Raw genomic sequence first — 26,244 nt, forward strand, 5'->3', positions numbered from 1 at the left:
AGGATGTGCTTGGAACTTGAAATAGAGTTTATAAAATGATCATCTTTGTGTTGAAATGAGTTTCAGAAAGGGTGAGAATGATTTTAGGTATGAATTTTCTGCTGTGCTACAGTACAGTAAATTGTATTTTTACATGGTGAGAGAAACACAATGAGATCTTAGTTACTTTTCACAGGCACTATAAGAAGCAATGGATTTGAAAAAGTATTAAATAAATAAAATATTCCTTTGATTGGTAGATGTTGTGCAGAACAGAACAAAATAGAGCAAAATATTCAATGTCTTAAATCCTATCAGGCAACTCTGCTGTCAGTCAGGAAAGAAAAACTTTTAGTTTAGTTTTAATTTGTATTTATCCTCTTTAAGTAATGATTTCGATATTTTGACTTTTCAGGGGGGAAAAAAAAGGTGAGAACCTGTGAGAGAAACAGCCCAGCAGATGCCAAGGTCAGTGCAGGTGTGGGAGGATGTGCTCCAGGCCCTGGAGTTGGGATTCCCCTGCAGCATGTGGTGCAGCCCATGGAGGTTCATGAGGCAGCAGAGATCCACCTGCTGCTGGGGGAGGGCCTCAGGCCAAAGCAGGTGGATCCCTGAAGGACACTGTCTCTATGGGAAACTTGTGCAGGAGCAGGCTCCTGGCTGGACCTGTGGACCCATGGAGAGAGGGACCCACACTGGAGCAGATTTCCTGGTAGGACTTGTGACCCTGGGGGTCCCATGCTGAAAGTTCTCGAAGGACTGCACCCTATGGGAGGGACCCACACTGGGGCAGGTCAGGAGTGTGACCTTATCACTCTCTACAACTCCCTGAAATGCGGCTGTAGTCAGGTGGGGTAGGTCTCTTTCTCCAGGCAGTAATTGACAGAATTAGAGATCACAATCTCAAGCTTCATCAAGGGAAATATAGGTTGGATATTAGGAAAAAAGTTTTTACAGAAAGGGTGATAAAGTTCTAGAATTTTCTGCCTAGGGAGGTGGTGGAGTCACCATCCCTAGATGTGTTTAAAAAAAGACTGGATGTGGCACTCAGTGCCATGCTTTAGTTGAGCGTTAGGTCATGGGTTGGACTTGATGATCTTGAAGGTCTCTTCCAACCCAGTCATTCTGTGATTTTGTGAATTCTGTGTAAGGAGTCCTCCCCCCTGAGGAGGAAGGAGTGGCAAAGTGTGATGACTTACTGCAACCCCCATTCCCCATCTCCCTGTGCTTCTGAGGGGGAGAAAGCAGAGAAACTGTGAGTGAAGTTAAACCCAGAAAAAGGGAGTTATTGGAGAAGGTGTTTAAAGATATGTTTTATTTCTCATTATCCCTCTGTTCTGATTGTTAGTAAATTAAATAAATATCTCCAAGTTAACTGGTTTTTTGCTTGTGATGGTGATTTTTGAGTGATCTTTAGAGTCATAAATTAGGTGTCTCAAATGCTGTTAAAATGAGATCTGAAATTCTGAATTGAACCAAAAACACACACACATGCATATGAAGCAAACAAAAACCTCCTCCAAAATACAAAATTAATCTTAAAAGACCAAATTGAATCAGTTATCATATGTGAAACTAAATTAAGTCAGTTCCACAAACTTGCTCTTTGCTCAAATCATCTTTGGGGAATTTTGCATAACTTCAGCAAAACAGTTGCTATCAATTTTTTTAACTGGAAAGGTTATATAAAATGGATATTTTCTCAGTAATGGCACCATTTCTGTCTGAGCTATCTTTCATTTTACCTCTCAGAATACATAAATTGGAAAGTGAATATCTCCATTAGTAGCACAGACCTGTAAATTTTCAGTTGGAAGCTTCCATATCAGAGTACTTTTATGGATTATTTCTTCCTGAAAATTCGTAAGTGAATAAAATTGATAAAAGCTATCCGAGATAAGTATTTTGGTGTATCTTTAAAGACAATTTATAGTTGTAATGTAAAACAATATCAAAATGAAACTTTTTTACCTTGTCAAATAAAAGTATTACAATGTGGAAAAAAGGAAAAAAGCCCCCTCATCCCAACCCCTCAACCTTTGAATTAATTTAAAACTGCCAAACCAACAAACTTCAAATTTTACATATACTTAATTTTTCTGCAAGTATTATATTATGTTATTTTAATTTTTTGAAAGTTTGAAATCATCCTATTGATAATTGTTGATGCTCACTCTGTCTTTATTTGGAAATTCCATTTTTTGAATATCAGTCTAAGCTGTGTTGGACTGCTGAGCCCATTCAGTCCCTAAATTGCTGGGAGCTGTAAGTATTGGAGAGAGATGCTGAAAGTAATATTGACAGAAAGTAGAGCTCAATATTGGTAGGAGTACTAGTAGAGGTGAGCAAAAGCTTATGCTATTTTTAACACTGGGCACTGGACTGTGGAGAAAGAGAAGAGGAAATAGGAAGCTTGAAGTATTTGTTTAGAAGACTGCGGAGGACAAAAGATGAAAAAGTATGCAGAGATAAAGGATCAATTGAATACTTAAAGAATGAACCAAACATCCTAACAGTTTAAGTGGTTCTTAAGGCATAGGACATGGAACAAACTAATTTCATCAATAAAAATAATAAAATCTGGAAAAAAGGGGGAAAGACTGTGGGAAGTTAAAGCATTTGTCATCAATATTACTGAATTCTGTAAGTAATTGCTTCCAGAACAATTAAATTTTTTAGTATTTTTCATTAATTAAATTAATTGTATTTGAATTTTTATTTTTACAACAAAAAAGAGGCAAAATTAAGACATTTTAAAAAGAACTGAAATGTAAAAACCCTGGTATTTCAGGAGGCTTTGGAATTTTTATGTTTTGGTTAATCACCACTGGCAATAGAGGGGTCTATGCTTGTAGCTTAAGTTAGGTCATTATCTGGTGAAGAATAAGAAAAAAGCTGACTGAGAGTGTTTTGAACTGATTCTCCCTTTCCCTGGAGAGAGTTCTCCATGAAATTCTCCACCATAAGTCCATCCCACAGGCAGTGGCTCTTCCACAGGCTGCAGTCCTTCAGGCATGGGCTGCTCCAGCGTGGGTCCCTCAGCAGGTCACAAATCCTATGAAACAAAATCTGCTCCAGCATGGGCTCATCTCTCCACAGGCCTGCAGGTCCCTGCCAGTGCCACAGGGCTCCCACGAGTTCACAGCCTCCTCTCAGGCATCCAGCTGCCGTGACGTGGGGCTCCTGCATGGGCTGCAGTTGGATCTCTGCATCCCCATGTTCCTCCATGGGCTGCAGGGGCACAGCTGCCTCACCATGGTCTGCACCACAGGCTGCAGGGGAATCCCAGCTCCAGAGCCTGGAGCCCCTTCTCCCCCTCCTTCTCCACCAACTGCAGGTGTTACTGTTGTTTCTGATTTGCCCAGCCTTGGCCAGCAGCACATCCATCTTAAATTTGCCTGGAATTGGCTTTGCTGGGCATGGAAGTTCTAGCAGCTGCTTACAGAAGCCACCCCTGTACCCCACCCCCACTTACAAAATCCAATACAGCTCCTAAACAAGGGAACTCTTTCTCCTCCATAGAAGCAGTTTGATTGGTACTGTAGTCCCTTCTCATTGTCCTTCCGGCGCTTCTGAAGAACTCCTCAAACAATTTGTCCAGGATCACACAATAAACTGGTAGCTAGTATTTTGTTTCTTGTGTCTGGTAATACTCTTAGGAGGTACAGAAATACAGAACAGTAGGGGATTCAGCTGCAATTTTGCTGGGCACACAGATGTTCTATGACTGTCTTTTACCTTATGGTGCTCAAAGAATGAGTTACAAGTATCTTGATTCACAAATTGCCTTTAGGAGGGCATACCATTGTAAAGTATACATTATGCAAGTTTATCTATAGAATGAGTTCATAAATATTCACTGGATTCTTTATTTTTTTTTTTATTATTTTCCATAGAGAAGGGATCTCTGAGACAGGACCAATTCTTCTCTGAGTGAATCTGATAAAATTAAAAAGTCCTGTTTGATATTCTGATTATTTTTTTATTTGGCACTTCTACCTGCTGAAAGTCTGGGCAGAGCCTGTAGTTGCAGATGTGATTGCAGGTAGCAGAACTAAAAGAATAGCTTTTGTTCACAAACAGAACTTTAGCCTTGCTGTTGCACTAAGAAATCTTAGTCTTTATGAAACTCCCTCTTGCCTTTTTGCAAGTGATCACTAATGAGAGCCATGACTTCTGACAGTCCATCTTAGATGGTGCAATTCCAGAGACTATTGATTTTCAAGCATTCAATAAGTAATTTTTAGGGAACGAATTGTGTGAAGTTTTTTTTTCACTGTTACATATGGAATACTTCTTCTGGCTTTGCAAATTATAAATAGCAAAGCAATGTTTCTTTCACTGAAGAACTGGATATATTTTGTCTCTTGACTATGTATTTTGGATATGTACCCAATAATATACACTAAATTAAACTGAACAGGTTCTGGATAAGTTTGTGTGATCAATCCTGCATAAGTGAAAACTGAAAAAAAGCTGCTAAATACGACAGGGTTTAATATTCCAGTAATGATGAAATTATACGACATTTTCTGGTTAAAGAGTTCTTTATCTGGGGCCAGGGCCTTCAGTGGAATGAAGAAAAAAAGTATTAAAATTGAGTATTTAAAATACCTAAGTAATCTGTAAAGTTTTCTGCTATACACAGTGATATGAATCTGTTGTTTTCTGCACCTCTATGAATATCATTTCCAGAATGGAAATATTTCTAAATCTAAGCCTCTGTTTACACAGAGAAATGTGGTATAATTTAAAGTAATATAAATTCTCTATTTCTTGTTGTTTTTTTGTTGAGGATATGGTTTAACTACCGGTTTTACTAATTGTTTAACAAGAAAGGTATAAGTAGCTAAATCTGTGTGTGAAGTTCTTTTTTCCTTGGCATTTTCTCTTTAAATCCTTGACATTACTTTAGCTTAAAGGTTTTAATTTCTGCATTCTTCAAATCAGTGGTTTTTTTCTTGTAAAAGAGTACCATTTTGGAGTGAGATATTTTTGATTCTCTAGTTTTTGTATTTCTGTTTACACTGTTTTAATATCTGTGATGGCTCAAAGACTGGATTTTTCTCTTCACCTTCAGGCTCTTTAATAATTTCTCTTTTAAGAGCAGGATACTGTTCTTAGCAGTGAAAATAGTCTGTACAAATTTGCTCAGGTGGATTTTTTAATTTTCTTTTTTTTATTATTATGCAATATGCACTCTGGTTTGCCATTTCATTAAAAAAAAAACCTTTTAAGAATATTGGTTATTTGCAATGTTGATAATTTTTGTGAACCTTTTAGTATTCTCACACTGCAGTCACCCTTCAGTAGCATTGCTGTAATCTTGAGAAAGGTTTGATTTCCTTATTTCTGTGCTATTAACTAAGTCATTTAAAGTGTTTTAGGCTGGACAACTCCCAAATGTTTGAAATTTCCACACTGAGTTCAGGCTTTTCACTTGCCAGCTGAGGAAGATTATTGAAATAGTCCACCTGGAGTCTGTCCAGTTCACTGATTACAGGATTTTGAGGTACACAAATGCTAAAAAGGGTTTTGAAAGATTTCGGAAATTTTCAGTCAAGTTTGTGTTGGAATTGCTGCTGAATGCAATCATAAAGCCTCTCACTCCATCTGTGGTTTGATTTGTTTGCACCTAAACAAGAGCAATATATGCAAAGTGACAATGTGATTTTCATATTGCTAATTGGCCTGGAGCACCTTTATATGCCTTTCACAAACAGGTAATTGGTTATAAATGGTATTTGCTTTGACTAATTCCTACTTTAACAAGTTGCTATCTGAATTTAAAGCATTGATTATGCAGACAGAGCATTTATAATGAAACAGAGATAGCTCCTGAATAGGATAAGTAGCAGGCTTTTTATCTGGGCTTTCTTAGAAAATAAATAAAAGATTAACTTATTGTCTTCTACCAAGCTTATTGCTTGCTATTTTTCATGATAATATTTAAAATATGCTTCAGTTTTTGGTGGCTTGCTTTTGAGCATTTATTGACTGGCAAAGTGACAGAAACACTGAGTTAGTGGGTAGAAAGTGTTGCTTATAAATGGCTAGCAGGAAAAAGCAAAATTTGTGGCAAACACTGCCTAGCAATTCAAGAACAAAATAGACTAAGCTTATAACAGTGCAATCTTAGTTCACAGGACCAGCATAAATTCAGTCAGGATAGTTCTCTTCTTCTGACCTGGGAAAGACAGCATTTTAAATAGGCAAAAAGATTCAGGACTAGTATCCTATATTTTCAAATTTAAGCTGACCTAGCTCTACCTCCTGAACTAACAAACAATATGAACCCATTAAGATCTGCTCTTTCCTGTTACTTTACTTTCTCAGAACTGCTGTTGTCACTTCTAAATTCCCTAATGGAGAGGAAGAAACATGTCTGTTTAAACCTATCAACCTCATTTATTAGGCATTAATTTATTTCTTGTAAATTACTTGACATTCTAGTTCTCTGGCAATAAAACTAAAGAAATCTATGTATGGCTGCAAACATAAAATGGAAAATAAAAAGAAAAAAAAAAGCTGAAATATCTGCCCACTGCCCATTCTAATGAGCTTAGGTCTGTCAGTAGAGTTTTTTGGGAAAGCATCAATTGATCAACCAAAGATGTGAAAATAAACTTGGATATCTGATCAACATGGTTGGGATCCAGATTGGATAGGAATACATATGCAAATTATGTCACTCACAGAATGAATGTGTTTGTTTTATCCAGGAGGAAATATCTGGCATTAAGTACTTGACAGTATAATAATATTACCTGTAACAGAATTAGGCAAATGTTTCTTTCTAAATCATCATTTTGTAACTGTTTCTGTTGAGAAATCACATTTAATAACATTTTGCCAATTCAGTTCCCTGTATACAGGCTCAGGTATATAAAAACCTTTGCAGCATAAAAATAAAAATATCGACTAATTTAATCCAACTGATAATTTTTTGCTATCCAACTTAATGTTACAAAAGTGAATTTGCTTATTTTAAATGAATTTTAAGTGACGTTAACTTCACTATACTTAATTTTAAATCATAACTGATTCTGTTAAGTTAGTACCTGTACATGGCATAGAATAAGTGGTTGGGGAGTGAGATACAGAAGTAGCTGTGTTGGTTCCCTGGGAAATTACCTGCACGTCACCTTCAATTATGCAGGATTCCAGCAACTTTAAAGGAGTGCTGAGAAGCCTAGTGATTCCTATGGTGGAAAGATGGACCAGCCCTTCCTCCTTAAACCTGCTGAACCCTGTACAGTGACTGAAGGAGACTACGTGGAACACTTTTGCACAAAACATAATTCAGAAGCAAATCACTAGCATGTCTCAAGAATGTAGGGTTTTTTTATTATTTATATTTTTATAGCTGCATTTCATTCTGATATTTAAGATTATTTTTATGCACTTTTCAATTTTTTTCCCTGCACCAGGAATGCACACTGCATTTTCTTACACATCTTTCAATATAATTTTTTGTGTGTAGCACCTACTGAATTCAAACCTTGACTAAGGAAACTGTTGTATTATTGTTGTAAATAAAAAGTGGTTTTTATGTGCTCTTTAATACTTCTATTTCAATAGAATATATAAAATGGGATTGTTTTGAATTGATTTATAATATTTTTTCATATGCAGGACAAAGATAAGTTGTCTATTGCTCTTCTATTGATTATGTAAATCTTTTGTATATATCTACTGAAGAATAAAAAATTAGCTTCATCTGTGAAATCCTTCATTTTCAGCACTACAAGTCATACATATAATCTTAAGGCTTTCATTTAAATCCATCTCATTACATATTTGTAAAAGAGAAGATATCATCTATGTTGAGAACTACTTCAAAATTCTAGCATAGTTTCATAATTTCCTCAAGGACTAGTGCTTCCTGACACTTTGAGTTTCTACTGCAACACTGAACTGAGTAACTTCAAACTAGGAATAGATGTCTGTATAGTGAAAAGCAAAACATTTTTCTCCTGTTTATTCTTTAGGTTTTTGTTTTGGTTTTTTTTTTTCCTTTTAAATGTAGACATTGCTATCTTTGCAGGTGAAATTCAGTTTTTATTAATAAATATTTTTATTAAAATTAGGTATGTAATTTTTCATTGGGAAAATAATCAGGATTCATTACAAATTAAGTCAATTAGAGTTTTATTTTTCTTTCCCATGGGGTGCAAAATGAATGTGAATTTGAGAAAGTGAACTAGGGTGGCTGCTCACAATCAGTGGAAAGATAGGATTGCTTTTTTCATTTCTCTCCCAATGCAGTAAGATTTTTCTCTCTTGTACTTTAAGTGATGAGAACAGGCAAAGGATGCATTGACTTGCGTGTGTCAGATTCTAGAAGCTGTGATGGAGTCACGACTTGGTCACATCTTACCAACCTGGTGTTTCTCTTGCTGTTTGCAGACTGTCAGGAGCCAGCCACCCCTTGCCACCCCACTGTGACATGGATTCCTGCAGCTCCGAGGAATTCTACCAGGCTGTTCACCATGCAGAACAAACCTTCAGGAAAATGGAGAGCTACCTGAAGCAGCAGCAGCTCTGTGATGTTATCCTGATTGCTGGGGACCGCAAGATACCTGCACACAGGTAGGAGATAGGCAGAAAGAACTGAAATTACAAAAGGTAATGTTTTGGGCCGGTGTATTTCTTAGAACAGTGTTTCCTATTTCCTCTTTCTTAAAACACAAGTGTAAGTGGCTGGAAAAGGTGAGTTTGAAGGTTGGGGCTTTGAAGGTGAGGGTTTTTTTGTACAGCTTTCAAAAGTTCAAGTAGCACTCAACTAGCAAACTGATGGTGAGTATGACTAACAATTCTCCCTGCTGTGATGCTATTCTTATGTGAAGAGAATGTGAATTTCTGAAATGGGGCGCGGTACAGCTACACTGAACAGAATAATTTCTAGCTTAAGATCCTGACCCTGTGATAAGTCTGTTGTACAGAGTCTCTCAGGCACTTAGAATAGAATACTGAATACTTTCTTCCTATGACCTGTGCCTTTCAATGAACTAAAAAATTCTTATTTATTTTTAATTATAATTATTGGGATAAAAATTCTTGAACATTTTAATTTCGAAAATTCTGTAAGATTATCTGGTATTAAAGCAGCTAGTATTTATGAAACTTGGTTTTGGATAAAAATTAAACTTAAAATAGTTCTTCTTCATTGGGATTTTCATCTCAGAAATAGGTTTTCATTTAATGCATGAAAATAAAAATATGGTCCTAGAGTTTAGATTAAAATACAGAGAATAATTCAGAATTTCCAGGTGAGCAAGTAGTTTTGCATCTGAACTCTGCATAAGGCTGCAAACCAAGAGTAATCTATTTCCTGCTTGCATCCTGATTTCTCTGGTGAGATACTAAATTCAGAGCAGGATTATGGTTTCCCAGCAGGAAGTCAGAAAAACAGCCAGTGCATTTCTGAACTCACAAATTAACTTTGTGATGCAGAGGAATACTCTAAGGGCATCTTAACAACTTGGATCTTACAAAGTTCCTTTTGCCCTGAGTGAATATGGACACAGAGACTATTCCTGTTAAATAAAGAAGCTGAATAGTCTATATTTCAACTCCTACAATAGCGAGTAAAAGAAAAAAAAAATGCAATATATAAGACTGCAGAGCCAAAGTTATTTTCCAAATGCTGAGATGTAAAACCAGACAGAAACTTCATTCATATATTTAAATAATAGGGTTTTGTAAATTAGTTTCTTTCATTTCCCCTATTTTTAATACAGCTTTTCAAGTTTGGATGCATACCTTTTAGTAGTAAATTTAATTTCACATTTGTCATTTCAATTCTACAGTGTATATAAATCCTGAGCTGAAAACATGCCCTAATAAGAAGACTAACCATGAAATAATGCCCCTAATCCTATTTAGATTTTCTAATAAACTTTTGGACACCTTTACATGTAATTTTCTACTTCTGTGTGGTCTGTAGTCAAAATTCCAAATCTCAAATAACTGGAAAAGTTTTGGTAGTGTTTATTCTATGTTTGTTTAGACAGGTGTATCTGGACAAGCACAGTGAGCTGCTTCTTTTACTGTAGTCATTACAATCCTAGAAATTACAGATTCAACTTTCCCTGCTCAAAGCAGGGTCAACTGCAAGGTTAGACCATTGAGGTCATACATAGTTAATTTTTAATTATCATCTCTTGTGGACGTTCTTCTCTTGTTAACCTGTTCCAGTTTTTATTATCTTCACTGTTTTTAGTGGTGCAGGATGTGTCATCCAGGCAAATTTGCTCCATGATCTTGGTGAGGCAAACAAGTCTATGTGTAGCTACATCCTTCTGCTTAGGGATTTACATGAAAATTGACTTTTCCAGTTCTTAGAAACCTCCTGAAATTGTCATGATCCATTACAGATAGGAGAGAGTTGTCCTTCGGTAATATTGTAGAGCTTACTCTGGTATTTCACTTTAAACTTGTCCTCCAAACATAATAAACAAAAGACTGTGCCAAATAAAGCTTTTTTGAGCAGTGCACAAAATCTTTTAAAAGTTTTGCATTTGCTTCCAAGGTATTTACAGAAACTCTTCTTTACTATCAAATCCCTTGCTGTCTTCATCTGTGCCTGACCTTTGGGCCTCTCTAATTCAATTTTTTTACATTGACGCAATGTTTCTATATTTCTCCTGCATCATTCATCTCTGCTTTCATTTTCCATGTACTTCTGTTGTGCATTTAGGAAGTAAATATTGTTCAGAAATATAGTGGCGCTATCAGAGTAAATGAAAATTGTTAATCAGGTAATAATCACATGGGTCAACATAAAATTAAGTATGTGTTTGCCATCAATGATTTAGTGGTCTTGAGTGAAGGCAATTTACATTAATTGCACTGGTTTTAGATAGCTGTGCTTGAAATGCGGTATTCTACAGCTGCTGAAGAAGTATCAAAAGTCCTGGGAAGAAAAGAACTAAAGTCACTGCAAATGATAGATGGATCTTAATATTTTTGCTGGAAAGTTCATTAAAACTTCCATCTAGGACTGCAGAAATGTTAGAGCATCTCTAAACTTAGACTGTAGTTTATTAGGACATTTCGACTAGCAATGCTGCACAAAACAAGATAGGAACTCTATGCTGAAGGGAAACAAAAGAAGAAAAAATGTTATATAAGGCTAAAATTCACCTGCCCCTATCCAATTAAAACACTACCATATAACAGAGACTCGAATCAATAAAACTGAAAATTCAATAGAACCGGAAAATGGAAAGAAGATGTAAAAGGGGAGTTACATCCTCAGTTTACAGTTCTGACTTCCATTGCAATTGTTGAGAAAACAAGAAATCTACTTTTGTTCTTGTTATAATATAGTCAGGTATAGTTGAGTGTATAATGAGAAATACAGGTTTTTATCTTCTGTTTTCTCTTAATATCAAAAAATAAATTAGTTTTTTCTTTCCAATAATCAAGAAAAGGATCATGGGGGACTCCCACCATGGCAGAAAAGGTAGTACAGAATTATTGGAAAATTACTAATAACATATGAAACAAAGAAATACTTTAGTAAGGTTACCCAAATATTTCTACTAGTATCTGAATGACATGTGAAGACAAATTTAATATTACTCCTTCAACAAAATGTGGTTAGCGTTGTCTGTTTCACTGCTCTGGATGATAGCAACTTTTTTCAATGCATTTTGAGTGCTACTACAGAGGGACAAAGTTAAAAAAACAGTAGTAGTAAAATGAGGAAAACATTAATGGAGAAAGTTTAGCTGAAAGGCAAGATGAAAGAATAAAGAACTAGGCAGAAAAGAAAGGAGAACTGGGCAGAGAAGGAAGGAAAGTCTAGAAGCAGGGAGTGAAAGAGGAAAAATGCACATTAGTCTGAAGATGCACATAATAGTCTGAAGACCTGTTTTCTGTCACTAACCAGTAACAGATCCATGTGGAAAACACAGACTAAAAGCAGTACAGCAGCTCTGTGTTATTCCCAGATATCTGTAAAGTTTGAGGAACTTCCTGTATCATCTAAACTCATCTGAACAGAGTTGTTTAACACAACCCACTGTCTGTGAGTTTAAAAACAATTAATTCAAGTAATATAGTTGGGAAAGAACAACAACAACAGCAAAAATTCCTGCTATCAGAGGGAGCAGCAAGGCAATTTAGATGAGCTTTTAATTTTAACCTTGATTGATAATCTTGAAAGGAGGGTTTGGGTTGCTGGTAAGTTGAATGAGAGTCAGCAGTGCCCTGGCAGCAAAGGGCCAACCATGCCCTGGGAAGCACCAGGCAGAACATCACCAGCCCATCAAGGGGTGAATTGCCTCTCTCTGCTCTGTGCTGGTACACCTTGAGTGTTGTGTGCAGTTCTGGGAGCCACAATATATGGATATCACACTGTTGGAGCGTGTCCAGAGGAGGGCATCCAAGGTGGTGAAAGGTTTTGAAGGAAAAATGGATAAGGAGAGCAGCTGAGGTCACTGGGCTCGTTCATCCTACAGAAAAGAAGGCTGAGGGATGACTTCATCATAGTCTGCAGCTTCCTTGAGGGGAGCAGCAGAAGGGGAGGTGATCTCATCTGTCTGGTGACCAGGGACAGGACCCAAGGAAATGGATTGAAGTCAGGGGAAGTTCAGATTGGATATTAGAAAAAGGTTCTTCAGCAGAAGGATGGTAAGTTGTTCCAACAGTCCTCCCAGCGAAGTGGTAAGAGTTCAAGGAGCATCTAATCATGTGCTTAATCACATGCTTTATTTTTGTTTTAGGAGCCTTAAAGGTCCTTTCCAGCTAGACATATTTTATTACTGTATTAAACCAGAATACTAATGCTATTACTTTATGGACTGGAAAAAGGTGCAGTAACTGAAATGGACTTTGAAGGGTGAAAGAACCTACTCTTTTACTTTGAAACCATTCTGCCTTGTCCTATCACTACATGACCATATAAAGAGTCCCTCTCCACTTTCTTTAAAGGCTCCTTCAGGTACTGAAAGGCAGCAATTAAGTAATCCCTAAGTCTTTTCTAGGCTGAAAAAGCCAAATTCCCTCAATCTTTTCCTATGGGAGAGATGCTCCATCCCCCTAACCATTTTGGTGACTCACTCTAAGAGGTTGATGTCCTTCCTATGCTGTGAATTATACCAGTATTTATTGAATGTGAGATTTTATTCCTTTCAGAACTCAGAGCTTAAAATAAGTAATACTTATGCAGCTTTTTAAAATAAGTAATACTTATGAATGCATACATATGTCTATAGATACATATATATATACACATACTTTCACAATGCCATCTGAAAAAAGGTCAATGAAAATTAAAATGTAGTGTGGAAAAATTCCAAGTATTATAATTTTTTCCCTAGAATCTTTGTAAATGAAAGCTGCTTGTATGCAGTACTCCAAGTGGGGTTTCACCAAAGCAGAGTAGAGGGGCAGAATCTCCTCCCTCACCCTGCTGGTCACCACTCTTTTGATGCAGCCCAGAACAAGTTTGGCTTTCTGGGCCGCTGTGAGTGTGCATTCCAGCCTCTCATCCAGAAGCATCACCAAGACAGTCTCAGCAGGGCTGCTCTGTGTCCATTCATCCCTCAGCCTGGATTGATACTGGGGGTTGCCCTAACCCAGGTGCAGCTCCTTGCACTTGGTCCAGTTAAACCTCTTGAGATTCTCATGGGCCCAGTTCTTGAGAATATTCAGCTCATATATGTATTAGCATAATATGCATGGAGAAAAAATAGTGTCTTGCCTACGATTTTTTACTGCAAATAACATCTGATATTCTACTCAGTTGGTAGTAAAATATTGTAAGAGTTTTCTTAAAGATTTTAAATGATCAAGGTTTGTTTACTTCTTTTAATTAATAAATGCATCATCAGTGGTCAGGCAATTCTCTATCAAAAGTGAACATGAAAACAGTTGTGAAAGTAGCAAAGAAATATTCTATAATAAACTAAAACAAAACCTGATATCCTGGGAAAAAAGGTCACAACTCTAATCAGTCATATAGATTACTTACAAAAGAAACCACAAATTGATCAGGCTGAAATTAGTTGTAAAGAGAAAGATGTCTCTTAATCAGGAGAAAATCTTTCTGGGTTCACAAACTCATTTTAAGCCATGAGTTACCTGCTATGAGTCTCAAGGATGAAAGAGTTTATTATGTATTCTCACTGCCAGATCCAAAGTTGAAAAGGTGACATCCTCAGCCACCTGACCTTCCTTGATTAGTAGGTCAACATGCCTTTAAACCAAGATTTAGGGCTGTTTGGAGTCTTCTGAACTACAGAAAGCAGCAGATCATTACAAATTAATTGATCTCTTTGATTTCTCACTTTTGATCTTCCATCTCAACCCTGGAATACAATAAAGATTTACAAAAGGTGTCACCTTTCAGAATCAAGTGTAATTAGCAAGTTCCCCTTTCTTCAGTTCAACTTGCAGAGCACTTCCCAAGGCAAAGTTAGTGTCTTGAAACTTTGGTTATAGTAAGTTGATGAAATAGCTGATTCAGTATTTCTGTTAATTATTGATTAACATAAGACACTTAAAAAAATAATCCAGTTTTTTTTATCACTATGTTCAAAAGCTTGTCTTGCTTCTGTAGGTGAGCTGCTACATCACAGAACCTTTCTGCTCATTTAAGCCATCTTCTTTGATAGGTGGTACAAACCAGTAGGGATAATCTTCTAATAAAAATGGGTAATGCTGAGGACCTGACATGTGTCTCATTTATTTTTCTTTATTTTTCCCACTTTGGACTGACTCTCGTGTGCTCTTGTAGACTGAATTCTCCATTGCAGATTAAATCCATTAGATAACATCTTTGACTTTCCTCACACGAACTGTGGAAAATCACACATTTTTATAGAAGTTTGTGAAAGAGATTTAATCCTTCTGTTATTTATTTTCTGCCTTACCTCTGTTGTTTTTTGGGTTTTTTTTGTTTTTAATTTGACCATTTATATATATATATATATATATATATATACACACACACACACACATACACAGTATGATTATAATAAGTAACTGCTGAACATAAATCATGTGAATTTAAAATACAAGATATTACCTTTTGAAAATATTTTCAGTGATCATTAGCTGGTGTATTAAAATTTCTGTTTAGTCATTTTTCCCTTTTTTTTTTTTTTGGATGCAGGCCAAGGGTTTTGGCCTTGCTTTTGGCAAGTGATCAAATTGAATATCCATAGCTGAATTTAAATGATGGCTAGTAAATCTGAAGCAACAGCTAATGCAAAATTAAATTAAATTAAATCTCCATGAATGAAAGGGTCTCAAATGAAAATCTCCATCACATACCTAAATTTCATCTCTGATATCTGTGAGAATTTTGATCTCATATCAAATCATCACGTTTTTACTTTCTGTGATTTTTTGTGATGCTTTTATTGAAGCATCAATGAACAATAAAATCACTTATAAATAAGTGGTCAGAAAAAGTACTAGAAGAGATTTACAAATATTATAATATATTAATAAGATAGAATAAAGAAGCAAATGCAGAAGTAGTAGTTCCACAGTGATGACAAAAATAGTAAATTAGGAGTTTCTAGTGGCAGCACCAAAGTCTATTTCTAAGTTCATGTTTTTGTAGTCATCCCTTGATGTTTAGTCATTACATAAATATAAGTGTGAATTGTTTATGAATTAGGGTGTTTCCTTCTAAAATTCATGATTGCTGGAGTTGAGCACAACATAAAATGTGATAAAAGTACTATACCTATTTAATAATTTCCCATCCTTAGAGGATCATATATATGTCTTCAGTCTGCCCTACTTGCTGGTAAAATGTAGCAGCTTAAAGCACTGTAAAATTACGAAGCCAATTCAAGCTGTCATATTTACTTAGCTATCGGGGTGAGCTAAGAGAGCAAAGACAATCAATTACTATGGTGGCTGATAAGAATTAACTTGTTTATCTTCCCTATTTTTTAAAATAATAATTTGCCCTGTGCAAACTAGCTAACAATATACAAAAGGCTAATTGTTTTTCACTTGGTTTCCAAGTTATCCACTTGTGATTGTAGTGTTTTTTTATTAATATATTTGTACATTATGTTTTCAAATTAATCCAGAAATGTGACCATCTTTATGGAAGCACATAGTGCACTATCTATAGCTGTACCACACTTCTATCTCAAGTTCATCTGTGAATATTCAGTCCTAACAAAATCAAAATTTCACTGTAGATGGTATTTGGAAGAATGCCTTAACTTAAAGCCCCAGTAATTACAGTAGTATCTGATACTGCTGCAGTATTGATTTATCTATATCCGATCCCTAAACAGCAAGCTATGAACATTTTGTAGGTATTTTCAAACTATTTTCCTTGGACATGTTTTTGTTAACAAACATTGTATTACACAGTGATTTTATTATGTGTTTTTAGTGAGTAGCATGTAAGCTACTAACAGTTTAGCAGATTATACTTAGTAGGTATATAGATTGTCTAAAGTCACATGCTCTTATTAAAGTTGATAACGAATAAGCCTTTAGGAACAAAGAAGAGTACCTCTGGATTATGAAATGCCTGCCAATATGAAATTGATGATTTGATACTGAGAGATTATCTTGTTAACAGTTGGGACATCTGCATGATTGGAAGATTATCAGAAAGACTGAGTGCCAATTTCTATGTCTGTTTTATAGTCATATACTAAAGTACCATTTGCTTCATATCACAGGAGGTAAAACCAAATTAGAATCAAATGTCATTCTGTATTTTGCTGCCAAAATGCATTAATAATATATTCCTCCTAATAATTAAAAAATATTAGGAGGATTATTAATGCACGTTGGCAGCAAAATACAGAATGATTTAATTAATTATTATGAAAATAATTTTTAAAGAAGTTTATAAAAATATGACATTTATAATACATATATCCAAGCAAATTACACCAGTTTCTTACTTTTTCTGCAGACTTGTCCTCAGTTCTGTCTCTGACTACTTTGCTGCCATGTTTACAAGTGATGTTTGTGAAGCCAAGCAAGAAGAGATCAAAATGGAAGGCATAGACCCCAATGCGCTGTGGGACCTTGTTCAGTTTGCATATACAGGTATTGTGGTGCATACATTGTATAAATATTTCCTATAGAGTCAGATGTTGATATTTTTGTTTGCTACTTTCCAATCAATTGTATTTTTGTATAAATGTTTTTATTTTTAAACATAATCATCCAAAAATATTTATTTACCATTTCTGGGGATGAATTCAAAATATTATTTTTCTCCAAACTGTTCAATATTTCAGACTTGTCAAGTTCAATAGGATAGTCAAGAAAATTATATATTTTTCTTGGTTTTCAAATACTTAAAAGGAATGTCTTACACCCTCATAACTCAAATTATGTAAGATCACTGAAGGAACAGTTGTATTTTTTAAAGAATAATCTTATATTGCTTTTTAAATCAAAATCTCAGTTTAAATAATTGCATAAATCATTAAAAATTTGAAAGAAAAAATGTGAAGTTTGAATAAGCAAATATTTTAAAAGGTTTTATTATGAGCCAGATGCTTTCACTTTCATTTCCCTTCATATACTGGTACTCTATTTTGAAGTGTAAACTTATGAATAACTCACAATTCAGAGTTCATAACTCAAAGCTCTCTTCTGAGTAGTTTTTATATTTTAATGCATTATAGATTTGAGATTTATACTTCTTAAGCAACTTGTTGTGCACATTTTAAATGAAGTGCATTAATCTGAAAAAAAGAATGCAAATATTACAAAATAAGGTAATTGAAGGAGTGGGACTCCCTATTATATTTGCCTTGAATCACATAAGTATAAAATATATACTGTGTTCTATTTGTTTCCTAAAATACATCCTTATATTGTTTAAATTAACTATACTTTATCATGATGATTCTATTGTATATTTGATTTAGATTAAATTTTAAATAGATACCCCAAACTCTGCAGTTTTAATCTGCTTTAAATACACATATTAGAATTTAATCACAAGTTACTCTTTGCTTTGTATTTAATCAGGATATGTTCTGGGGTTTTTATGACATAATAGCTTTACCATCTTAATAGAAAACAGAAATGGCAAATAAGCATAATTTAAGCTAAAAATACTCTTTTTGAGAATAATGTTTGAGAAATAAATGTTCTAGGAATGTAAGACCGTGATTTAGGTAGCACTCTACACGTTAGAAGGGTAATGCCTACTCCCTTCAGCTGTGGCTTTGCACATCATTTTGGGGGTTTCAAGCTAGGGATCCATGAAATGAAATAGTTCAATAAGAAGGATACAATCTGATTCCTTGGTGAATGAATGGCGCAGGAATACTGGGGCAAAATCAAGAATACCTTGGCACAGAACAGCAAAAAGACTACAGGTAATGTTAAATTGTTTTGTAGGATGGAGGTTAAAGATAGAGGAGGTGAGAGAAGGGACAGTGTTGTTCCCCTGGAATGAAAACTGTGGAAATCCTAAAGTACTGAATTGTTCTTTTGCCTCAGTATTCACTAAAATGTATCACCTGAAAAGATGCAAAAGAGTTGTTGTTGACAGCAAGAGATAGCATGTAAGTGTAGATTAGGGAAAGAAGGAGATTCAGAAGAAAGGGAGGGGAAAAAAGATAAACATTTTCAAGATTAATGAAGATATCTAAGAACTTTACAGTTATTTTTGAGACCTTTGGAGACTGGATGAAGCAATGAAAAAGTAGAAGAAATAAACTTCTGCTTACCAAAAATGTTTAACATTTTCAGCTCCTTTATGTTCCTTGATTCTCTATGCTGTATGATGTACTCAGGTCATGTAAAACTAAAAAGTTTCTTTTTGGTGTAAGACAAATAAGGGCCAGACTTCACATATGGATGAAAAGAGAACTCCACAGCTAGTATAATTTGTATGTTTTCTAATTTGCTTCATATGAATTTGCATCTGTAATATTCATTCATTTAAACAGTCACACAGTCCAAACTGCCTCAGAAATGGCAACATTATGTACTATTGTAACATCACCTTGAAGAATTAGGAATTTGGGATGATAAGCAAGATCTCTAATGTCTTTCAATTGAAGTGGTAATACACCATTATTCTTTTTTTATAACTCATTTTGGAGACCAAATAAGACTTTAAAATGCTTTAAGTTTACACTTGCAAGTTTCACAAACACTTAATGACAATAGAAGAGTGATGAGGGTTGGGAAATGTGAGACAATTTTAAATGTTAAAAGATTAAATATATGGGATGCCACAGATCATTCTAGTTTTGATTACTCTATCTTGCATTTCTCTTTCCATCAGGTTCTTTATCCTGATTTATTCTTATTTTTCCTTATTTATTCTTTGTTTCTGTCTCCTTGTCTCCTGGAGTTGGTGTGGGATTATTTCTTTCTGCATTCCTTTTCTCTGCATCAGATATCTTAGCAGACACCTAAATTTCCTAGCTACAATTATGCTAATAAATTAAACAAGGCTGGGGAAGGCTTGCAAGCACTGGAACATAATTTTCTCTATTGATCCTGGAAGTTTTAGCCAAATCCAAATAGCAGTCTCTCTAACACATGGTGGGTGTAACTTAGATACACAGCTTATCATTAATGTGGCCAACCTTGCACAGAGGGTAAGGGCATTCAAAAGTCCTATGGAGAATTCAGTGACAACTCATATGATTTGTGAATTCCAAGAAAATAGTCCCAAACTTACTCAGTTTATTGAAATTAGATACAATCTAGGCTTCTCAGTTAATCACTCTGTTTTCCCTTAACCTTGCCAAAGAAAAACCTTTTTTTTTTCCCATTTTGTTTCCATCATCTCATATGATTTATCTATATTCATAGTTTCTTATCTCCTTTCTTGCACTCTGATTCCTTATTTACCACCAGTCTTGTGCTGCATGGATGTGGACAAGTGGAAATTTAAGTATATAGCCAGTGTTTTGATACCCAGAAGCACAGAAGCCAACAGAAATTCCCTTTCAGACTTTTGATCTCTAATTGGGAGCACACACCTGTCTAGACTGAGGCAGAATATCTGAAGAATCTGGCTGCCAAATTTCAATTACTGATTGCACGTGTGAAAAAGTTTTTTCAGCAACTCGTGTCTGTAACCAGCTTAGCTCTTTATTGTTTCACCTCAGGAATAGAAAACAGTTTTGACAAATGGGCAGTTATTTACTCCCAATTTCTTTTTCCTGTCATTACCTTCTTAACTCAAGGAGCTTAAAAAAAAAACCCACTGATAGTTGCTGCTGTTATAGAGGAGGTTTTCCTTGGGGACAACTGAACAAATCAGAAAAAACATAGCTGAACATGGACTTGTTTGCGAAAATGTAGAAGTTAAGAATATTACAGTGCAAATATGTTTAGATGTGATTTAAAAGATGGAACCGTTTCCACGTCTTGTTATCTGTAATTCAGTCAAGCTTATATTTTTTCATAATCTAGTGAAATTATTGCATTTTTACGTGTGTGAATCATACATATTAAGCAGAAGGTTTAGAAGGATAAAATATATGTATCTATAATAAGCATTATTATAGGTGAAGATATCATAAACTGATACCAGACCCTCCACCAATATAATCTAATATGGTTGCAAAATATCAGAATTAAAGTTCATCAAAAGGGAGACACCAGACACATAGGGAAAAATAGTCCTGGGGTGCAGCAGGCACAGCATCCCCAGTTGAGCATGGGGAGGGGTTTGTCCTTCTCTGCTCTGCACTGGGGCGGCCTCACCTTGAGTCCTGTGTGTGGTTTTGGGCACCACAATATTAAGAAAGGCATTAAATTATTACAGAGTGTCCAAAGGAGGGCCATGAGATTTGTGAAGGGGCTTGAGGAGCAGGTGAGTTCACTTGGTCTGTTCAGCGTCGAGAAGACTGACGGTAAGACCGCATTGCAGTCTGCAACTTCCCCTTGAGGGGAAGAGGAGAGGCAGACACTGATCTCTTCTCTGTGGTGGCCAGCACAGAACCCAAGGGAGGGGCCCACAGATGTCTCAGGGGACATTCAGGCTGAATCTCCTTCACTCAGAGGAGATTGGGCACTGAAAGAGGCTCCCCAGGGAAGTGGCCATGACATCAAGACTGACAGAGTTCAAGGAGCATTTGGACAGTGCACTCAGGCACATGGTGTGACTCTTGGGGTAGGTGCAGGGCTTAGAGCTGAACTCAGTGATCCCTGAGGGTCCCTTCTAACTCAGCTTACTCTGTGATTCGGTGGTTCTGTACACAAATAGATTTCTAAATAATTGGCAAGGTAGAATGACGTGGTGACCAGGAGAGCATTAAATCTTGTACAGCCTTGATTAGAGCAGCTCCTGAGTGAAGGCACCTGCCAATCTAAGAGTACTAACAGAAGCACAGAAAATTAGACAACCAACGGTACTGATTTAAAGATAATAAAGGGTGTTGAAGTTTCTGTGAAGATTCAGTGTGAATAATTACGTTATTTTAAAGTCATGTCATTGATGTACCTGTAAAGCAGAATTCGATTAAAGCTGAAAAAATTGACATGTGTTAAATATATTCTATAAACTCTGTGTTAGGTCAGTCTTGGGGTTGTTTTGGAAGTGTTTTAGGATTTATATATATATATTTAACTTACATTTTTTGTAAAAAAATTAATAATGTTGTTTTATCTGAAATATGCACAAAGTTTTCTAATGACATAGCTACATTATAATGTAATTATGACTTGTATAATTCAAATTATGTAGATGATGTGAATTTATTAGAAAAACACTCCATCAAAATTATATGCTTCTTGTTCTATACATATGCTCACAAGGATAAATCAAAACAGCTTTACCACTGTTTTTTGTAAAGCATATATTTGACCAGTAAAAAATATGTGACTTCATTAATCTATCCACACTTTGCTGCATTTTTGGGGCTTATTCAACTAGACAAAGTATGTTTTGTCTGTGATATAGCAGAACTGTAACTTAATAGGAAACAAACCTTCCTCTTTTGCATATCTACTCCTTGTGAGCCAGCTGAGGAAATCGGAAGCCAACACAGACAGCTGCAATGGCTATGCAGAAAGTACGGTTCATATTTCAAGCAGCAAGATGATTGATAGCAAAAAAAATCTATGATTGAGATCTTAGTGCCCTGGGATAGATGGATGTGTAGTCTTTGATCTTTTAAAAATTCAATATAGCAGTTATACAGATGAGGGTTTGTCATGGTTTGAGCCTGGCACAGAGCCAGTGCCCCCATGAAAATGCCCTCACCCTGGTGTCTGCTGTGAGATGTGACCAGGAATAAGCAAAACAGGCTTTAGCTTGAACATAAAGAACACTTTATTACCTAAACTACAGGAAAATAGGGAAAGACCATAAGAAAAAGAAAAAAAATTGAAAACCTTACAAAAACCACTTTCCTCCTCCCCACTACCTGACTTTCCCAATCCGATACATTCTCCCAAATCACCAACTGCCCAGCCTTGGCCCCACACTTTAGTATACTCAAACTGCAGTTCATGAAGAGGAAAGGAGTCCTTCTTGTTCCATAGGCTTCCCCTGGAAACACACTGAAACCTCGTGTGCTTCCCTGTCACTTCGGCACCGCCCGGAAAAAGTCCTTTTGCCGCTTGTGACATCTTCCTTCCATGCCCAGTGCTCTCACCACTGACGGCATGGACCAGAGCTGCTTTTAGGGTTGTCTTTCAAGGATGCCTTGTCTCACTCCAAAAAGGCACAGTCTCTGCTTTGGGACATCTGTCCCCCCCATATTTTTCCAACCCCCTGGGGCCGGGGGGTCCTCACGACGAACCCTCCTGGTTCTGAGCCACTGCTTCCCCTAAGTGCAGTCTGTGTCACAGGAACAACTGAGTCCATGGCCACAAGAAAAGTCCAGCCAAAAGGCCACTCCAAATCATCTCTCCCCATTCAATCATCTCCACGTTCTTCGGGCCAGGTCCTTGTCTCATCTCATCTCTTATCTCCCTTCTTATTCAGCTTCGAGGAGGATTAGCATTTTTTGCAAGGCCCCAATCATGAAAGAAAGGGGTTAAAACTTTCAGTCTCTGTCTGTCCCGGAACGATGATACTCCCACACGTGCTGCTGCTGCGGCCGGCCGGGCTGCACCCTTCTCCCCCTTTCTCCTCCTGGGCCGGCTGCTATCACATTCCGTCTCGCCGACTCTCCCTCTCTCTCCCTCCTGGGGGGGGGAATGGCTGCCCGATGTCTCTTGGGGCTCCTCCACCCTTCCATCCTTGAGGGCCTTCTCACCCCCATCTCTGTCCAGGCCCAGGGCCTACCACGTGGCTGCCCCTCCCCCGCCCAGCAGCAGCGACTGGACAGGGGAGGGTGATCTGACCTCTTCGCTGCGACGTCCCAAGAGAGCCTGCCAGGGGCAGACCTCTGCTTTTTAACCCCTGTGTATTCTCGGAGGTGTGTCCAAACCCCACTGGCTACACCAGCTGCCAGTCTCAAACTCAAAACCTTCATTGGTTTGACCACAGCTTCCCAGAATTCCCACTCCTTCCTGGTCAAACCACCACAGGGTTTCTTCACCTTATTTTCTTAGGTAGTGCTTCTTTCTTGACCTTAAAACTCAAGATTTCATTATTTTCAATTTTGCTTCAATAGTTCAGAGAAGACTAAAACTACAGATTGATATTCTGTTGTTTTTCTGCTATTGGTGACTGTGGAAGCCCGCCTTTGAAGATACAAAAGAGCTGTGAAGTTACTATAGATTTCCTATATCAGGAAATTTAATTAGCATCGGACATCTAATTAGCATGCATTCCCAACAGTGATCAGAAGAGCAGGTTGGTGCTTTCATACTGTTAATGAAACTGGAAAAGCAAAATCCATTTAAGCAATAGAAAACTAAAAATCCTTGATTTATTTATACACCTCTGAAAAAAAAAAGAGAATATTTCATACATGGAGGAGGTTCAAGCCCTACAGTATAGCTTTTAATTAAACTTTATTTGGGAGAGTCTTTAATTAAACTACTGTCAAGTGCCTTTGTCAGTGTTATAGCTAATAACACACACAGAGCAGACAGCAGGGATGTAGCAAGTAGGAACTCGCTTTTAAGCAAAAGGACCCTTAGGTTCTTGCAACACAGAAACGATATAAATTAAATATCTCAATGAGATTTCTTTCTTGGTTTGGTTTGGGGACTTTTTTTTTATTTTTTAATTGGTGAAAGCCAGTTGTCTATGTGAACAAACGTTGAAGACAACTCAGCAATACTTTTGGCTTGTGCCAATTAATAGTGTCAAGAGTCCAGGGGTTATCACAGCCACTGGACAATGCTACAACATGCTGTTTGAATGCGACTGCCATTCTTTGAGGATGACAGTGTTTGGAGTAAAACTGAGACCATTTCATTCCCTGTTGCCTCAGTGCTAGAGGGAAGTCCCAGACAAGTTTAACTCAATGGATACAGTGTAAGGTATTTTATTAAAACCCCGTGCTAAGACAAATAACGCCTGGATTTTAGGCACTGGTGGCATTTTTACAGTGTTTCAGGCTACTCCTCTCTAGTATATGTTGATCACATTGGGAAGTGGAGCTATTCTGATATTGTAAAGGTCTTTGCCTTTACCTCTGTGTCACGTTGAGTTTATTCAAGAGTTATTTGTTCTGTAGTACCATGTTAGAGGTCCCTGGGAATGTGGATCATGTCTAAGTAGCACTTTTTGAAGGAGACTATTTCCTGCTGCTGTCCCACTGCATTTTCTCTGCCATGTATTTGATGGTTGACTTTGCACTTGCAGAGAATAAGCCCTTTAATTTCCATTCATTTCAGCTGGGAGATCATTTGTTCCAGGAACTCTGGGATGAGTGATAAAAGAACAAATTAAAATAAATGAATTGATCTGAAGGACTTTATCAGCTGTTTTGTAATGGAGAGTACAGAAAAATGGTCACATATCATATTAGGTGCTCACAGATATTGAATAAACTTAACTTCTGGATATGGAGAGTCCCCTGTGAAAATCTCTTCTAGAAGCAGATACTTGTCATGATACATGTTATACTTTTCAGGAGTCAATAAAGAGAGTTATCCAAAGAAGCCTTCTTTATCAGGGTTGCTCCAGTTTAGGAAGTGGTAGTGATGGCATGATCTGTAGAGCCATAATTCAGATTATTTGTCCATGGATGTTCCACATTGACTACACTTCAAAGTTCATAACTTTGCTCCAGTTACATTTCAGATTGACATTTTCATATATAGTGTTCTGCATAAGATTCTTATTTATGCACCTGGATTAAATTCTCAACTATGCCGTTCATGTGTACTATGCAAAAACCATTCACAATTCCTCAACGTAACTGTAGGTTCAGATCGTTGTCTCCTGTCCTCTGTGAATATCAGCCTGCTTGGATAAAAATACCTTCCTTCACAGAATATTTTTCTGATCCTAGAACAAACTGTGGCCTTTCACATAACTCAGGTCTGTAGGAAAGAACTTCAGAGACCCATTTATCATAAGGAACTGCAGAGACTGACTGCCTCCTCAATTTTATTTTTTTTTTTTTTTTAGCCAGTCTCTGAGGATCTTGTTTCCATCTGGAGCAGATATTTTCCATTCCTGTCACTGAAACACAAAGTCCTTGCTCGTTTCTGGAGCTCTACACTACACTCCAATGAATTGTTATTCTTCCTTTTACCCAGGATACTTCATTAGCGGACAGAATTGGCAATTATGTACCATGAACCAGCTGTTGTCTCATTCTTTTGGCAAAGTATATGATAATCGCTTAGGAAAGAGCTCTGAATTGGATATCCATAAATTTTAAATATTCAGAATTATCCAGAATATTATGGAGAGATGAATAGTGACTGTGTTTCCTTGTACTATGATGCAATCTGTTATTCTAGAGAAGTCAATAAAAATAAATTCAGGCAGACACAGGGAAGCAGAGTATGGAGGTGAAGAGCAGATAACTGGGTGCACTTCAGGGTGAATTTTTAAAGCTGTCCCTCACTAGGCTCAAAGTTCTTAATCTCCAAAGTGAGATTAAAACAAGTACTGAACATTAATACAGGACACAGCTGGAAAGTGAGTGTTCCTTTGAATGGAGTATTATCCCTCTATGCTGCCATCTGGCACATGCCAGCCTGTTGCTTAAATGGCATCAGTGAAGTGATTGGACAGGCTGCTGTAGGATGCTCTGCCTCTTTATTGTGTTTCTTTCTGGAACTCCCACACTGGACATGTGTATTCATTTCCATGCTCTTGAGCTCAGCTGTGTGTCTCCAGCTCCAAAACAAAAGAAAAATTGCAATGATAGTTTGTGAAAGAGGTCCTGACCTTTCACGTGTTTACTCCTGCTCCTGCAT

The 26,244-nt window shown here is 36.7% G+C and overlaps 1 protein-coding gene across 1 annotated transcript in view; it reads left to right on the top strand.

Annotated features, from left to right (window-relative positions):
• The window catches only part of KLHL1 (kelch like family member 1), a 190,584-nt gene that overhangs the window by 50,993 nt on the left and 113,347 nt on the right, over positions 1-26,244 (top strand). The window contains exons 2-3 of the mRNA XM_064713523.1: positions 8,389-8,571; positions 16,892-17,028. Of these exons, the coding sequence (XP_064569593.1) occupies positions 8,389-8,571; positions 16,892-17,028 (320 nt within the window). The remainder of the gene's footprint in view (positions 1-8,388; positions 8,572-16,891; positions 17,029-26,244) is intronic.

Source organism: Zonotrichia leucophrys, chromosome 1, assembly GCF_028769735.1.
Source record: "Zonotrichia leucophrys gambelii isolate GWCS_2022_RI chromosome 1, RI_Zleu_2.0, whole genome shotgun sequence".
Lineage (NCBI taxonomy): Eukaryota > Metazoa > Chordata > Aves > Passeriformes > Passerellidae > Zonotrichia > Zonotrichia leucophrys.